The sequence below is a fragment of the Marmota marmota genome, unplaced genomic scaffold (genome assembly GCF_001458135.2).
Source record: "Marmota marmota marmota unplaced genomic scaffold, marMar, whole genome shotgun sequence".
Classification (NCBI taxonomy): Eukaryota; Metazoa; Chordata; class Mammalia; order Rodentia; family Sciuridae; genus Marmota; species Marmota marmota.
Genome location: NW_026000057.1, coordinates 2380490 through 2398919, shown reverse-complemented (window position 1 = coordinate 2398919; position 18430 = coordinate 2380490). Strand labels below are relative to the sequence as shown.

General features: G+C 40.3%; 1 protein-coding gene across 4 annotated transcripts in view; it reads right to left on the bottom strand.

Moving 5' to 3' along the window:
• Gab1 (GRB2 associated binding protein 1) overlaps positions 1 to 18428 on the bottom strand; it is a 128680-nt gene extending 110252 nt beyond the window's left edge. The window contains exon 1 of one of the 4 annotated variants that reach the window (XM_015484440.2): positions 18284 to 18428. In XM_015484440.2, the coding sequence (XP_015339926.1) occupies positions 18284 to 18355 (72 nt within the window). In that variant the 5' untranslated portion in view covers positions 18356 to 18428. Of the gene's footprint in view, positions 1 to 3449; positions 5440 to 10753; positions 14183 to 18283 lie in introns of those variants that run through there. The other 3 variants (XM_015484439.2, XM_048813460.1, XM_048813459.1) reach the window with 3 other exon arrangements.
• Positions 18429 to 18430: the final 2 nt, after the last annotated feature.

The window sequence follows — 18430 nt, the reverse complement described above, 5'->3', positions numbered from 1 at the left end:
ACAGATAAAGATCCCAGGCCACAAAACTAGCAATGTTTGTGATCTGAGCCTCCACTAGGAAGAAGTACTGCTGTATCCTGTCTGCGCCCTGTCTGTTCTGGTCCATGGACCCAGGTTCCCATGATAGGCCTGCAGAGGAGGTTTCCCAACTGGACTCCCAGAAAGAGCTTGGGGGATTCCTTCCCCAGAAAGGGTGTTTGATTCAAGCAGTATAGATCATCTAGGTATATATTTGTATATTCTATGTAGAGAAATTTCCTTTATATACATTTTAAGTAAATATCTTAAAATATATTTTATATATTTAAAAATATATATACAAAGGAGGCAGAAAGACCCCAAATCTCTGCAAAATTAAAAAAAAATTAATTAAAAAAAAAAAAAAACAACCAAACCAACAAGGTTGTTTTATTGTAAGACTTAAGGGAAATATCCTAACTAGAGTTATAGGAAATATCCTAACTAGCATCTTCTAATACTTCTCCTCCTGAGGTCTCAGTCCTGGATCAGGAGTTCACTGAAGGAGATCCTGACCCTAAGGAAACCTTGAAGCTTTGGGCAGGCTTTCCCAATTGCAGGTCACTCAGCCTAGTGCCAAGATGCATTTCAAAAACCACATGGAGCCATCTGGATCTTCCTGCTATGCTGTAATATTTTCAATAAACCTGGGACAACAATAACAACAACAACAAAAAATCTCTTCCAAGAAGAAAAGGTATAATAAACATTACAGGCTCAAATCCCTCCACTCCTATCAGAAATTCCCACTGCTTTTTTGGCAGGCTGCCAAAAAGCTGAGCTTAGCTGGCAAACATTCAAATACAGTTATTCAAAATATGTTAATGAGGCTAACGTGGGGGCTGGTACCACGGTAACCCCACCCTCCCTTTCTTCATGTGAACTGAACCTGTGCAGGTTAAAACAGGCGTGCCAAACACTTGCTGAGTGAGATTACTGACTGCTGGCTGAACAACTGCCAATTTAAAATAAGCATTTAGGGAGAATGGCTTTGCTCAAATGTATGTTGCATTTAAAAATGGACACAGGTTTTCATTTTGATGTTCAAATCAATCCCACTCACATATTCCTCTATTGGTGTAAAAACAAGCATTAATGATTTAGTCTTTGAAAGTGTTCTGAAGATTCCAAGGCCCTTATCAAGTGCTGTGCTCTATTCTAAAATAATTTCCCAGTGAAATATTTTTCATTCCACAAAACTGAAGAGATGGGAAGTAGCAGTTATATACCGCACAGTTAAAGATAACAGAAATCAAAAGCAGAACTCACTTATTTTATCAGTTACTACACAGATTCAACAACTTCTATTTAGCCCAAGTATCAAGTATGTCTTTTGTGGACAAAGGAAATCAGAGTGAGGGGTTGCTCATCTTTGGCTTGTACATATTCCAAAAATCTCAATATATCCCTCACAAAAATCCTACTATCTCAAAATTTTCACTCCCCTCTCCCTGCCTTTCCCAAAAAAGCAGTTGCTCGTTTCTTTTTCCACACAGACATTCCACACATAGTCTGAATGTCAGAACCCGGGCCATGAAGTGTCATTTGCAGCATAACAGAAAGCACTGATTCCAAAAACATCAACACCTCCCAGGCCCTACATGAGTCCCCCAACCACTAGAGCCTGTGCAAGAAATCAGGATCTAGCATCTTAAATCTAAAAAATTAAAGGGGAGTTGGAAGGAAGGTATAAACTGATTACACACTAACCCACGGTGACTCATTCTCATATGCTCAAGATTAAACAGAGCACTGAATCAAGGACCAGGAAAGAATTTTTCCTCGGGCAGAAAGGGGTGTGGGATTTCCAAATGTACACTCAAGTAAGATCATCTGTGTGGATCAGGTGAGCAAATCCCACATAATTAACTTCCTACTACTGCCAGGGAGCAGACCTGGGTGAGGTGCACGCCTTCCTGACGGGCTGGAGGAAGCCCCTTCCCTTCTGACGGTGCCACTTTCGGGGACTGTACCCAGCAAGAGAGGGCTGCACCACTGTGACCATCCTCAACAGGGCTGAAAAATGGTCAAGATGGTCAATTTCATTTATGCGGTTGCTTTCTTGTTTTTGCTATTAAACCACAATTGAAAAGAAAAATAAAAGAGAAAGGCAAATTGGGAGGAATTTATGATATTGCCACTGCTCTGAGGTGCACCTAAAATGCTACTGCAAATTGGGCAAGGATTTGGCTCAGAATCACAGCAACCCTGTGGGAGATGAGGGGATAGCTCTGGCTGGGCACTGGAGCTGCTCCGTCCTTTTGGAACCAACTGGTCTTGGGGACTCGAGGATTCCTTAGGGTTACATTCCCTACAGGCCTCATTTTTCTCATTAAGATTAGAAAATATACTACAATTTTTTCCTCCTATTATTTTAAAAGAAAATTTTTTTCTTTTTTAAGTTGTAGATGGGCACATTTATTTACGTGGTGCTAAGGATCGAACCCAGTGTCTGAAGCATGTGAGACAAGCGCTCTACCACTGAGCCACAACCCCAGCCCTTTTTTCTCCTATTAATACAGCAAGAAAAACTGGCCTTTAATTTCCTTGAGTCATTTTCTTCTCCCTTAAGAGTTTCAAGAAACATTTCACAGTTAAGAACATTTATTCTGCTTTGGAAATAACAGGGTTTCAAAACACAAGCAATTCAATGTAAAAACAAACAGGAATGTTTGCAAGATCAGAATTTAGTTGAAAGACGAAAAATATTTCAATAACTGTGTTTCAGTTTCCCTTAGTAAAAGCAAGACTTTCTCAACATAGAACTAATTTTCCAAATCACAGCAAAAAACACCTCTGCTAAAAAAAAATGTGAAAGAGTACCTATGAGTTGCTTAAAAATCACTGGAATAAATAGATAGATATTAAAGATTTAAGTATATTGGATATATTGAAAATTTGGGTCTGAAACAAAGAAATCAAGGCTCAATGCACTATGAAATATAAGTCAATCTATGTACATTTGCTATAGAGAAATAAGTAAATATTAGAATACTGTAAGACTAAATATGTATATTACAGTTCAATGATAAACTTAGTATAGAAGCTATACTGAATTACTAAAGAAACACTCCCCTTTAGTAACTTGGAAAGGGTAATAAATCTGCTTACCTAATATTTAATAACCCTTTTTTATATGTTAAACCCAGACAAGAAAACTTCCCCTGACAATTTACAAGCAGTCTTGTTTTAGTGTTGCAGCTGGATGATGATTTAATGGTACGCTTCTCCTTAAGAGTCCTTAAACTTGTTTTTAACAAACACCAATATTCACTAGTAATATCAATCACTAAGCTGAACAATATATGATTAGACAGATTCCAGGAAAAAAAAAATCTGAAAAAAAAATTAGGAATATCACAAGTCTCATAAGAAAGAGATCTACCAAGCGTAAGTTTAAAATACACAAGAGAGCAAGGGAGAAAGGTCACCTCGTTCTGCGCTCAGTCCTCAATCCCTCGTGCAGGGTCCAAGCCACCGACGCCACCTCTCCTCGGTCACCAGGGTGAATGGCAGAGGCCAGCTGTGGATCTACACCAGCGCACAGCGACAACCCTTCTATTCTCTTCAGGAGCAAAGTGATCTACTAACCAAACTAACCTGGACTGTCAGAGCAATGAGAGGGTGTGGCGGCCACCTCATGTAATGACAATAATGATCCTCAACAGTGACAAAGCAGATATGAAGAGTCTAAAGGATCTGTGGGCAGATGGGCAGGGTACCTAAGCGGCCGGAGTGTTCTTGAGCAAATAAATGAGGAAGAAGTAAGGGAGCCTGAAGGGCGGCAAGAGGAAGTGGGGAGGACCAGCAAGCCAGTCAACCTGGCTCCCCAGCGGCAAAGTGTCCTAAGTAGGAGCCAGGCGTCCAGCAGGGGTTTTCAGGAAAAGAGAACATTTCAATGCAGAGATGGTTGGAGTAAGGAGAGATCTATAAATAAGAGAGGCTAACACCACCCATCATTTTGTAATGAACTCCTATTTTTTTTTTTTTTTTTGGTCAAGATCTCTCTGCAAGGTAACTGAATAGAATAATAAAGTTTCCCTAAAGAAACACTATATCTGAAAAAAAGAGAGAGTGAGAAGCAGGGGTCAGAGAGAGAACACATGTGCGGGAGCACTTTCCAGAAACATAATGAATATAATGAGAAATAAATTCCATTATTTTATTCCTCTGCCAGGACTAAATAACCAGTCCCAACTGGTCTATTTCTTGACTGATTTTTCTAAAATAGAGTCTTGTCCATCTGTTTGTCTGTCTGTCTTGCTCTCTTTAGCGTGGACTTTAGATTAAATACACATACACAATCACTGAGAGTTGAAAAACAAGAGAACTTAACTTCTTTAGTTAAGGAGAACCACTATGGTATTCCTCTACCAATCAACCACATCTCAAAACTAACCAAAAATCAGAACAAGCCAGGAAGTTACTCTGGGAAAGGATATCTGGATTTTGAACTATTCCAGGAAATCTGGACTCTTAATAACATGTTTTCAGATCCAATAACCAGAATAACCAGAACTTCTGGTGGAGAACTAATCCTCCTTCATCTCTCCTCTTCATCTTTAAGTCAGTCACAAGCTCTTGGTTCAGAACGCACCTTCTTTTTTAAATCGATACCTATTTAATACCTTCTTGGATTTCATCATGTCTTTTGAGTGTCTCAGTGATGCTTGGGCACTTTCTCAAAGTCCAACCTTTCTAAAAACTGTTCCTTTTGTCATCCTCTTTGAGGGACAGTTTGATGTTAATCATTGCCAGGAAAAGCTAATAGCCTGCCAACCTTTCTCAAGCATTATGGTATATTCCCCTCCTCTCACAGAAGAGAGGGCAAAGTTAACTTTCAGAATTTTGATTCTTGCTTTTTCATTCCACTCTTTATAAATATTTACTTCTTCTGAATTTTCTTTTCTCTGTTTTTCCCTGTAAGGGCAATTCAGGATTTCCCCCAGTGTAATCTGAGGACCACCCTCATCAGAATCAGTGAGGGATCCATGCTAGAAAATGCAGGTTCCTGAACCCCTACCTAGACTTGCTAAATCATCAGATGCGGAAGAAAACAAAAGTGAAGAAGCAGCTTCACTTTAAACGTGACCCTGCTGATGTTCTGCACACTCAAGTTAGAGGACCACTTCCCCAAACCCTTGACTTTTCCCAAACCAGAACACAAGGACTCTCCCAAGCTGTAAATAAGTTTTCAGATCATCAGACAGGAGAGGCACAGTGGCGGTTCTCTCTTCACCTTCTTTTGAAATACAGATGGAAGAGGCAAGAAAGCTTGGAGAGGAGAAGATGAACCAAATGTGAGACATCAGCATAAATACAGCCTCGTCAGCCTGGCTCTGTGGCTACTGCCAATTATAGTAGCCAGACTGGCAAGAGGACTTGATTACATGTAATTTATAAAAAGTAAACAAGCTGGGTGGCTTATGAACAATGAATGGTGATATTCCAGCCAAGAGGTAATAAAAAGCATGAATAAATGACTCAGCAGCCCCCCCTCCCCAGCACCAGACAACAATGGCTAGGGGAGCAAGGGCAAGGAAGGATTGTGGTAATGACGAGAACAGCAGCAGATCTTTGGAGAGAGAGCCTATCGCATACCCTCTTCACAACCTCTGGTGTTCAAAAGCTCAGCCATCCCCACGACTTAAAGTTCCTGAAGTCAGAAAAATAAGTGTTTGATTCTAGAGCAACAAGACAGTCCTTGATCTGGATCATGGTTTTTAGTGGAAACACTGGAAAATCAACTAATTAGATAACACGAATGCTCTGCCTATGGGTTTCTTGACTGTGATATTTTGGACCCGACAGTTCTTTGCTGTGGGGCTGTCCTGTGCGACACGGGATGTTCAGTAGTATCCTTCATTCAGGATCCCACTGTACCCCAAAGCATTCCTTCCTCCAGCTGGGACAACCAAAAACATCTCCAGACATGACCAAGCATCCCTTAGAAGAGGCAGAAATCACCTCCTGCCCCTACCAAAGACCACTGCTCTGCAGAGAAACATAGGAAGAAGTGGATATACTGGTAGCACAGTTCATGGAACATATTTTTGACGTCATAAAACTCTCATGATTTTTGGTCATGTATATATAAATCCTTTTTAAGTATATCACTCTATTTCTATGGACTAAACTACAAAATCTTCAAATTACTTGAGTGAGCTATCTAGACCATGGCAGAAGTAACACAGAACAAAATAACGGAGTGGTCTCCTTCCCTTTCCTAGCCCCAGTGGATCAGTTGACGTACACTCATCAACTTCATCTCCAAAGTACTTCTGTCCACTTAGCAGAGCCAATAGCCTCATCAGTCGGAAAAGACACAAAGCCAGGGCCCATGGTACTTGAAGGGAAGCATAAAAATGTGTTTTAATATTAATTTCTCTTAAAATGGTAATTAAAATTAGCATAATAATAAACAATGTAAAACAGGTCCAGCTCAGAATCCACTTATTGTTATACGAGCACAGCTGTAAAATAAAATTCTTAATTTTTCTAATGGAGGAAGAAGGGCCCAAGAAAGCAAAAGTGGGCTGGGGATGTGGCTCAAGCGGTAGTGCACTCGCCTGGCATGCATGCGGCCCGGATTCGATCCTCAGTACCACATACAAACAAAGATGTTGTGTCCGCCGAAAACTAAAAAATAAATAAATAAATATTAAAATTCTCTGTCTCTCTCTCTCTCCTCTCTCTCTCTAAAAAGAAAAAAAAAAAAAAAGAAAGAAAGCAAAAGTACCTGGGAATCACAAAGGTCATAATGAGGTCCCACCAGCTAAGGAGAAGTGAGCAAGTAAATAACAAATATAATCAAGTGGCAAGGTGCTCTGCTGCAGAGCATCACAGGAGGAGAGAACAGACCCTCCATTATATTCTGTGATAGTGGTGGTGGAATCCCAGGGAGGCTCCCAGAGGGAGGAGAATAAGCAGATTCTTAGAGGGCCACAGATTCCTAGAACAGACAAGAGCATTTGCAAAGGTCTGGCATAATAGATCTTGGGGCCACTTTAGATTGAGAGTTCAGCATTTGCAAAGGCCTGGAGTGACACATCTTGGGGCCACTCTAGACTGCTGAAGTGCAGTCTGAGCAGAGAAGGTGGTAACTGACACTCCAGGATGGTGCTGATGCTGGTGAAGCCAAGAGAAGAGGCTCAGGCATTCCCAAAAGCAAAGGAATGCAGCAGAAAGGCTTCAAACTGGGAAATGGCATTATCAGATTTATCCTCCTAGCTGCCTCAATGAAATGAGAGTTTGCAGGGTCCCAAGAATGGATGCAGACCCATGGCTATTCCAGCAGTCTGGAAGAAAAGCAATGGTAGTTTAGGCAGTAAATGGGCCAATAGTCAAAAGACACTGGGGATGTAATACGAACAAGAGTTTGGTCAGAAGTGTGCAGTGACAGGAAACCTGCCAACTCAAGTCACCAAAGTATGGTGGTGCTCTTCATTGAGAGGGAACAGCAAGAGGACCTGGTCAGGGGAGCGGATGAAAAGACCTTCTGTGGGCAAGCTGAGTCTCTGTCGGGCATCTAAGCAATTAGATCCATAGATCTGGAATGAGAAATGAGCTGAGAGAATTCAAATTATCAGCATATAATTCAGGGGCATTTCATGGGGCACTAAAATACACAATGAACCTTAAAGGTCAGAATGCATGAAAGGTTATGATAATGTTTCTAAGTTCACAAGAATTATTATAGAAACTGAGAGCCCTGGGATTTATCAAATTCTCTAAGGAATTCACAATCTCTTAATGGATGAAGAGCCAGATGGGAGAAGACAGGGACTGATCAGCACTAGAACTGGAACCCTTAGAAACTCCAATGCTTAAGGAAACCAAACCAGCTGGTGTAAGGAAGCAAGAGTAAGGCACCAGATTTGCGAAGAGGGGTTGATCATCTCCATCAATGTCCTCAAGAGCGCCATGAAAAATAAGAATCAAACATGTCCACGAGATTTGGCAACAAGGAGATCACTAGGGGAAGTTAATGGGAAATACTCAGATAAGAATGATGGGAAAAGGACCCAGACTGTATTCTATTATGAAATGAGTGGCAGGTGAGGAAAAGGGACAGCCACACTCATAAAAACTAGGAAAGGGAGAAATGGAATTGGGCTAGGGATATAGCTCAGTTGGTAGAGTGCTTGCCTTGCATGCACAAGGCCCTGGGTTCAATCCCCAGCACCAAAAAAAAAGAAGAAAGAAAGAAAGAAAAGAAATGGAAATTGGATCTCACTCCAGACCCATCTTTGAAAATGAAATCCATCCTTTAAGGTCCGATGAAATGTCCTTGTGGAATTCTTCTACAGCTTATCATAATACAATTTACAGAATGAGCATATCCCATGTTCCCTGATAGCATAAACACTCTTTAAGATGAGGCAGTGTCCTCCTGGTCCTCTTTTTTTTTTTTTTTTTTAATTCTTCCCAGGGCCTTGTTCACAGTGGGCACTCACTCAGTGACTAAAAGGACTTGCCCTGAGAGGTGAGAGATCTGACTCTGACCAAGCAGCTGGTTAAGTTGAATGACCTTCGACAAATCAATTAGTTTCCCTGAGGCTAATTTTCATTCCCTGTAAAAGAAGGAGGCTGGACTCTTCTGGACAAGTAGAGAGAGAGATGTGTGCAACTGGGAAAAGGGGATATTTAATAAAGCTATTGTTTTTCTAATGCAAATCATAGAAAGCAAGACTGGATGAAAAGCCAAAGAGCACTCCAACAACATAGGAGAGGAGGAGAATGGATTAGAAAAGATTGAAGAACACTGGACAAGATGATTTATAACTTTTGGCTCAACATTCTACAATGATTTGGTCATGCTGCTTGAAAGACTGTGTAATGTGCCACACTGTATACTTTAGGCAAAGTACAAATGCCATTTCTGTCTTTTGGAAAGTATATCCTGTTAAGAACACCAAAGAATGACAAATGAAGTCGTAATTTTGGGGTAAACAGTTCGTGTGTTTAGACCTTCTACTGTGTACACTGTGGGTCATTTTGAAAATCATCTAGAAACATATTAGGCTTGCTTTTCCTGTTCGAAACCTTGCACACTGATAAATTTGACTCCCAACTATTTGATTGCTTATGGAAAAAGAAAAGAATAATAGTGTTCAATAGTACCAGTTTAGTTGTGTGCCTTTTCTTTAGAGACAAATGACCTAAATACCTAATGAAAATGACTTTGAAGACCTTGGTTTTAAGTAACAGCATCACTAACGAAACCAATTACCTGACCAAATATTTTACATTCTTACTAGGGCAGTGTTTCCTTCTACCTTTTCTCAACACTTCAAACATTCAAATATGAAACTGTCAGGGAGAATTTGCAAAGTACAAATACTCCTACATAACGTTGGGTCAATTATAACTTTGCCAGAGGGTAGGGGCTTCAAATAATACCTCCCTCACTGAATGAGGCCAGCGTTCCTCACCAAGCTCTACCTAAAACCATTGGAATTCAAAACATGGAAGGTAGCATTTTACCAAGTGTTTCTCTTCAAAAGTCAAAGATTAAAGCACTTCTCTAGAATAATCAAGAGGTCATCCCTTGAGCCAGAAATGCTTTAATTCTGGCCACCACAACTTTGGCCAAGATACTTATGGGAATGTGCTATGGATCAGAGCTGAGAAATCACACCAGGCGTTTAATTCTTTAATCAGGTAGTCATCTCAGGGAGGAGTTCTGCCAGTCAGAAAGTGGCCTAACCACATTTCCCAATACAGTAGTAACTAAAAACTGCATTTCAGGAGAGAAAAACAACCTACATGCTAAGTGGAATATCATCATTCCTAATCTTCATTACCACACAACAGTGACACAAATAAAACCAAGAGGGCAGGGAACAGTGGGACGGAATGCTCTGTTTTTCTCTCATTTGAAAAAAATTAGCAGATACAATTCCATAGCAAACCAATGCATTAAACACAACAATAAAAACTACAACAAAAACAGGCTGGGTTTTCAATGTTCTCTTGATGTTACCGCCTGCACAGAAAAACAGGCCTCCTGACTAAAATTACATTTCCCTGCTTATTTTATGCACAACAGCTAAATATTTCTATGTAATGATGATAAACTAAATCTAACCAGGCATCGTGAAAGTAAATTACAAAAGCTGGCACTGTGTGACATCGATTTGCTCTTTAGACCATGGGAAGACCTTCTCTCACTTTTCTCTTAAAAATGTAAAATGGAATTGCGATAGGTTTTATTCCATGGGTAGTGTTCTTAAAGAAAAGTATACAAAACTATTTTTAAAAAATTCAAACTACACGAAAAGCAAAATAAAATAAATAAAAAGGGGAAAGGAAAAACAATGAACGGGATAGCTAAAGCAAAGCTTGGTATTTTTCTTCCTTAAAAAAAAAATAAAAGACCCAAGATTTTTTTACATTGAAAAGAAATGTTTGGACTTTCAGTATATTGTTTTTAATTCATATAACAATGCAGCCATTTGTTTTTTGGGATTTTTTTTTTTCTTTTAGGACATTGTTTTTTTTAAGAACACAACTTAGGAAATTACTTTAGGCCAAGTATGAATTCAAAGAAAAAAGCTGGGAGAAAGAAAAAAAAAAAAAACATAAAAAAAAAAAAACTCTTGGTAAATTTGGCATTCTTTCTAGTACATAAAAATGAAAGAAAACTCAGTTTAGAAATATGATGAACATTTCTGAAACATACACAAAGAAGTAAGGAAAGAACTATTAAATGGAAAAAAATAAGAAAACTCACATTTGAAGTTCTGCTCCTTTACAACTTACACCTTCTGCATATGGCAGCTCTGTAAAAACAGCCACATGGAAAATTTTTGCTCCAGATAATACTGCAGGACAGGGCTTGGCAGCTACAACTTGTAATCAGAATGCTTCAAGAGCTAATGTAACAGAGATAACAACAAAATATGCCTTACGGTGCACAGTCTTAACTCCTTTCTATAGAGCAAGCTGTAAGAGGGTCAAAAGCCTATTACGTTATATACGTTCTATGCACTTGGCAATGAGAACTTTTCAAATGGGGAGATTTTTGCTCTGGATAAATTAAAGAATTGTTTAAAACATAAGACTCTTCCAGTGAAGGCACTGTTGTATATTTAAGGTGCTCACACATACAAGTCGGAATGGGCAAAACCTTCCAGTTCCTAAAATGATTTTTGCCAGCAATTTCTACAGGCCTAAATTGCCACCTACAATTCAGTAAGCCTCCTGCAGCCATCAGGTTGGCAGTGGAAGAGGCTACTTATTTAATACATGTGGAAATCCACAGTACAATGAGCCACTTTTCCCCAGAGTAATCTAAAGAAGAATGCTAATTTTATTTGTACTGTGGTCCAAGAGGAGAGAATAATGACACTTGTGACTTGATACGTTTTTTCCCGTCCTCAGTCCACAGACGGACTGAGATAAAAGGAGTCCCAGAAATGTTGTGACTTCAATCCAAGTTCAAATGGCAAATTCAGATGGAGCTCTAACTTGGTGGAAATTAGCCACCATGTTAATGTGAGGAATGTGTAATGAGAGAAAGCCCTCCATCAACAGTCAGAAGGGGTTTAATGGGATCCAATGGCATTATTCTCTTCTCTCCAACACAGCCTGGCACTCACACAGCTGGGCTAAGATGGCTTCCAAAGTCCAAAGTAAGACACTAGCCCAAGGCAGCGCAGGCCCTCCTGCTGGAACTCAGAAGCAAATGGATCAAAGGCTCTTTTATTCTTCCTCCCACCAGAACATGCTCCCTCTCTGTTGTGAACTAAATGCTTGCCAGAATGAATTATTTCACTTAAAACAGACATAAAGAAATCTTAAATAACACGTGTCCCTTGGAATCTTAATAAGTCTAGGTGACCAAATAGGTGGCTCTCTTTGTTTCTAGGCTGATGCAGAAAATGCACTTGTGGGTTAGGGGTCCACCAAGAGCATTAGGTCAGGCAGAAACAAAAGCTTTTAAAGTTGAGTTCCAGCAGACAGTCCAAACTCCATGCATGGAACTGAAGGGTTCAGAGCACTTCTCTTCACTAGGATGCCCTCTTCCTTTAAAACCAGCCTTCCCTCATGATTTTGCTTTTGCTCTAGGTAGCACCTCAGTTCTTCCAAGAACAGAATTTGTGAAGTTTTCTCCTGCCAGCTCTCTTCTCACTCTGAACTCTTAGGCAATTATAATCCCTATGCCTCATTTGGCAATTAATCATATCATATATGGCCCCATAACGCATCTCTTGTAAATGATTTAAATGTTCATGTCTTTACAGCTTGTCTTCACAAATAGATTAGAAACTCCTTAAGGGCAGGGAGTAATCCTGTCCCTTCACTGCATTCCACACATGGCACATTACAAAAGCTCCCGAAATACCTGTTTATTTATTCAGTCAACAGATACTTGTTGAACTTCTATTCTGAGCCAATCACCACTCTGGGTGCTAGAGAGACAGAGAGATAGTACCCAGCACAGGAGCAGAGTAGCCAAAGGCCCTGTGTTCCGAGCATTTACATTCTGCTCAAATGCTGGAGACGGTCTGCAAAGAATTCTGCTTCAGCAATTTCTAATACACTCAGCTAAGCTATTTAAGATGAACAAAAACTGAGATTTTTACCCCAAAATACAGCCTATGGAGCACCAACCTGTCTTAGACAAGGAGATGTCTAAAAAGAAGAATGCTCCCCTGGAAAAATTTAGGCTGTTAGCTCTATTGCTCTTCCCCAAAATGTACAAGTAAGGAGACTGAGAATGGAACAGTTAATGATCACATAGGTGAGAAGTGGTAAGGTCAAGGAGAATCTAGTTCTGACACGTGATCTGAGTTTCCTTCCACAGCAGAAAAATGTGCCCCCTAAAGCATCAGTAGTTGCCTCAAATTACTTTTAAAATTTTTTAATATATTTTTTAGTTGTAGGTGTATACAATACCTTTATTTTATTTTTATATGGTGCTGAGGATCAAACCCAGTGCCTCAAGTATGCTAGGCAAGTGCTCTCCCACTGAGGTATAACCCCAGACCCTCAAATTACTTTTTAAAACAAAATTCTTCTAAAGGAAAGTAGCAGTCCACCTACTTTAATGTCCCTTCTGTCCACCAGTCTCTATTAAAAAAATCAGGAGTGCTGACACCTAATGAATGTTTTGAATCTACTACCCCTTAAGCTTTCTCAGTTTGTAAGTTATCAAGACCTGATCTACATATTTTTATGTTGCCTTTAAAATATGAAATTTTACTTTGTTCCTTACATACGTCTTAGTATGGCAAAATGCACCAAAATAACCAATTCAGATGACAACCAAGGATAATTCTTGCCACATAATTATATTTTATTAAAAAAATAATCTTTAGAAAAAAATAATTTTAAAAAGCCAACAGAATTCTAAAACTACACTCCAAACTGATATACCTTCCACATGGTAATCTTGAATTCCCAAAAGACAACCACCAAATTTAAGGATTCAGCAAGTTTTAGATTTAGAGTTTTCTACTTTTCATTAAGCCTAGGCACAACAAAAGAATTAACTATCATTAACTATTATAAAGGCTTAATGTAATTGCTAGTTGAAGATCTTTGTTAATGGAAACAATAGTCCTGCCACACTTGAAAAGGTAAAAAGAAAACATTAGGAATTTGAATTGTTTACCAACATGAAGATAGCAAGAAAAAAATTTCCTTCCACACTGTTATGCTCCTTCAATCACTGTAAGCAAAAGCTTCAGAATCTGTTGGTTGCTGCTGGCAATCAAAAATAAATAAATAAATGAGTTTTTTGTTTTGTTTTTAAAAAAACAAGGACAGGAGGAGCTTCCAGACATTCAGTCCTCTTTGTTGTAGTGACACTGTTGAGTAGGGACCTCATGTTTAGCACAGGTCCTCGGCTGTCCTTGCACCAAGGAGATAGATGCTGAGCTTCCACCTGCCAAACATCCCCTCCTCCATGTCAGATGTCAGGTGCCCACCCAGTGGGAGAGGCTATTTCTGTTTCTAGGCCCATTTCCAGAACCAAGGCTGTGTTCTCGAAGTCCAGACAAGAACTCTCCTATTAACTGACAGCTGCAAAGCAGACAGAGCTCCAGCTGGGTACAGATTACCTACCCAAGAACTGGGTGAGCCCTGGCTCCCAGGGCTGGCTGTCAGCTAACAGGACACCTTGCTGCAGCCTCAGAAGCAGGTTCTCCTGCTGAGACTGCACACCTGCCCAAGGCCGATAGCCAGGCCATGGGCCATAGAGGAGCCCCAGCTTGGTGTCCAGGCTTGAGGCGGGCCACAGGGAAGCTCCTCCCACAGAGTCATGGTGGTAGCCAGCTGGCTTGAAGCAATCCTTTGTTTACAGCCTTACATTTTATTTCAGCTAAATTTTAGCTCCTGATGAAAATTCAACATTACTTTTTTTCTAACAGCTCTTTAAAATCCTGAATACTTACAACAGTTATTTTTTTTTATTTTATAAAGAACCATAAGAGGGGAGTTCAAAGGTTGCCAACAGAAAGAAATGACAAATATTTAAACATATGAAAATGCTATTTATGCTGATTTGATCGTTATATAATGCATACATGCATCAAATTATCACCCCATAAATAACGTATGGTTATTATGTGTCAGTTACAAAAATTTAAATCAAAATTAAAAACAAAAACTAAGTACTACTGTTGAGTGCAGACTACCAGTTTACTTATCTGTAACCCTACTGTATATAATTCCACTCAGGCCCTGAACCAAGTAAAAAAGCAGCTGTTTAATGTATAACACAGGATGCAGATAGCAACAAGGGAGTAACAAAAGAAAACAGGAAAAAAGCATGGAAAATTTCACCTGCATTTTAAGCAAACTTTAAAAACTTCACAGAGAAATACATATAAGAGGTTCTTGGTTGTTTGCAAATACAGAAAAAATAAAGAGAAGATGGGGGAGAGGCAGATGTGATCAAGTCTTTCTTACTTTCTTTTAATCTTATGTCACTTTCACTCTCTTCAGGAAATCCAAGAAAACTTTCCACATAAGATGAGCAAGCTACTATGTGAAGAAAACAGTGCTCCTGGAGGTGACAGAAAGGGCAGACCAAACATGGAGTTGCAAATGGAATTCACTGGGGGCCATAATTTGAGATGGCTTTAAAGATAAGCCTAAAACAATTTTTTTTGTTACTCATAAGCTTTAAACGATCATCTTAATCAGTGTTTGGACTACCTTATAAATATTGTAAACAGTGAAACAACTGTCAAAGTCCCACGGGCAACATATTTCCCAGCAGAATCATAATGCTCAAACTCCCTAAAGTCTCATTGAATAATTACAGTAGCATGCATCCAAGATAGCTTTTCACAGTGAATCAGCTCATTAGAAACCACTATCAATGGCTTTGAGTGTAGCGCAACAACAAAGCACTTGTCTAGCATGTGGGTTTGATCACCAGCACCCCAGAAATAAAAGTAAAAAAATTAAAACCATTATCCAGCAACATTTTGCCTATTGGGTAGCCTACAAAGTTTCTTTTTATCCAGAAAATAAAGATTCGACATAAAAAGAAATCAAGCACAGGAAACGCAGGTATATCTGTCTCTATCTTCAATGGTCAATGCTGCTTTAGCAAAAACTACCAGAACTGGATCCCAAAATCAAAACATCAATAATTTGAGAATATCGAACTCTTCTATACAACTAACCTGACAGATAAAATTTAAGGTAAGACTTGTTTAAATTACAATTACACTCCATGTCATCCTCCTAGCCCTTAACTCCTGATAGCCATCTCCCCCACTGTCTTCCTGGACCACCTTCCTGGACACCTATTTCTCTAATGAGTAATGACAACAGAAGTGTCCCACCAAACAAGATATCCCTGGTTATCCCAGCCGTTAGGCATATTCCTAGCGTGCTGAAACACAATGTAGGTATCGCTCAAGTATTTCCAGTTTCAGCTGGGCATGGTGGCACATGCCACCCAATCCCAGTGGTTCAGGAGGCTGAGGCAGGAGGATAATAAGTTCAAAGCCAGCCTCAGCAATTTAGCAATACCCTGAGCAATTTATTGAGACCCTGTCTCGAAATAAAAAATAAAAATGGACTAGGGATGTGATTCAGTGGTCAAGCGCCCCTGAGGTTCAATCCCTGGAACAACAACAAAAAAAGTATATTTTCACTATTTCAGACTATACTGAGCTCGTTCCTTGAAACATTGATAAAATTATCCACATTGTTCAACTTGGACACACAGAAAACACTATGCACTCATGGTTAACTTTATCACACATGCTTATCTTGTGGCAAAGACTCTTAAAGCTTCTTGAAGGCAAATGCTGGGTCATGTGTTTCCTTAGCACCCTGCGTTCTCAACTTCTATTCATAGGTTCGTAGCAAGTTATAATCTCAAAGGACCTTTAAGTTGACCTAGTCAGAGCTCCACATTTGAAATGAACTAGATGAGACTCATTAACCTTTTATAACCCAATCAGGCAGATCTGGGTTCAAATCCCACGTCTGGCATGTTTGGGTTATTGAACCTGTTTTCTCTGCTGTAAAACGTATAAGAAGCCTATCTCAGAAAACTGCTGTAATCATCAAATTATATATGTACACCCCCCCCCCACATATATATGTATACATTTAGAGACTTTCCTTTTTTTTTTTTTTTTTGGTTCTCGTTTAGACAATCTTTTTCCTGGTTAATATTACATACATTAAACTGCATGCCCAAGAGGCAGGGCTTTTTATCCTACTGTATTTTGTAAACTTATGGTTGGTGCCTCAAGTGCCTTTTGGAAGAGCCATAAACCATGTGAAAGAATGCATTAAATATCTGTTATCACTATCTAGTTCAGCAAATGTGTTATTTAATTGCCCAAGGATCCAACTGTGCCTTCTCAACAAGTATCTCTATCTCCCTAGCCGCTCCCCTCTCACATATACATTGTCTTTAAAACTAAGAGCTGGACAAACAACTGCTCACTCAAAATTTTAAAGTTAGCATCTTTACCAGGATACTCAGACAAACTGATAGAGAATCTGGAAGTATCCAGTGATTGTCTGGAGAGCTTCATGATGTGCAACATGGAGTTCCTCAATGAAATTACTTGTCTATAACAAATTGTGGCAGAAAATAAACCAGAAACTCACTGCTGAGTTGTCAGTAAAGTTAAATATTGCACTTCACTCTATTTTATGCAAGCAAACAGTGACTAATAAGATTAACCTTAGAGCTCAGTATTGGGTGTAGATATCCTTCAATAGAAACAGGTTCCATTAGTACAGGTAATGAACTTATATTTAAGAGAGTAAAATCTTGCTTCTGGAAGTGCATTTTACTAGAAATATTTGCTGCAGATGCCAGGGCAAAAGTGTCAGTTTTCTCCTTTTCAAGGAGCAACCACAAAAGAACTGATGGCGAGGGCAAATAAGGTCCCAAGCTCCTGAAGAGGGCTCAGATCCCCATTTACATGAGGTTGGTTCTTTCAAGGAATATTTTTCCTAACAACTAAAACGGTTTAACACATAATCAACATCTTGTATCAATTACACAAATACCATTTAAGCCATTCTGGTGCCCTGGAAAGAATCACAACACACAGAAATCCCTGCTGGCTTCAGCTGTCCCCTCCTGGCGGGGCTTAACAAGGCGTCCAAAGCTCCCAAAAACCAGCCACTAGGCTCCCCCCAGCGCCCTCCTCTTGCATCAAACCGGCAGGGCTCACGGGCCAAACTCCAATGTCCCTGAATTCAAAACCGCGAAAATGCAAACGTTAGGACGCCTAATATCTTTTCTTTTTTTCCCTCGTGCGCGCATTTGAGATGCTGCCTCGACTGTCCATTTTTCAGGGCCATTGCGCGCTTCCCTCCAACCCACCCGGAGGGGCTGGAGTGAGGGAGTGCGGACCTAAGGGAAGACCGGTTAGTTTTAAAATCTCAGCGGCTTACCTAGTGCGGGAAATGTAGTACCCGTCAGTACCATCATAATTAGATGCAGATATAAAGAAAAAGGCTCATCTCCCCATCACACCCCACCCCTGATAAAAAGAATAATAAAAATATGCAGATATGTGAGCTGGAGATCTGGGCCCTCCCCTGGGGCTATGGGGCTGGAGGAGCAGGCAGTCTGTAATCTGGATAAAGAAAGTTGCCCGGCCAAGTGGACGCCAGGGCGTGAGTGAACAGCAGCGGGTGCAGAGCCTGCCTGGAATGGGGCCGTGGGCAAAGAGACCGGGATGCGAAGAAACCCCAGCAGCCAGCGAGCGGGCCGGGGAGGGGAGTGGGCGCCGAGGCCGCGGAGCGTGGCCGGAGCTCTACTTACATAACGCTTTAACTTTTTCTCCGGGGGAGACTTGCGGAGCCACCCGGAGCAGACCACTTCGCCGCCGCTCATGGTGCGCGCTTGTCGGGCTCCGAGCCGGCAGCTGGGGGTCGGTGGGCGCGCTCCCGATACAGCAGGCGCCTGCAG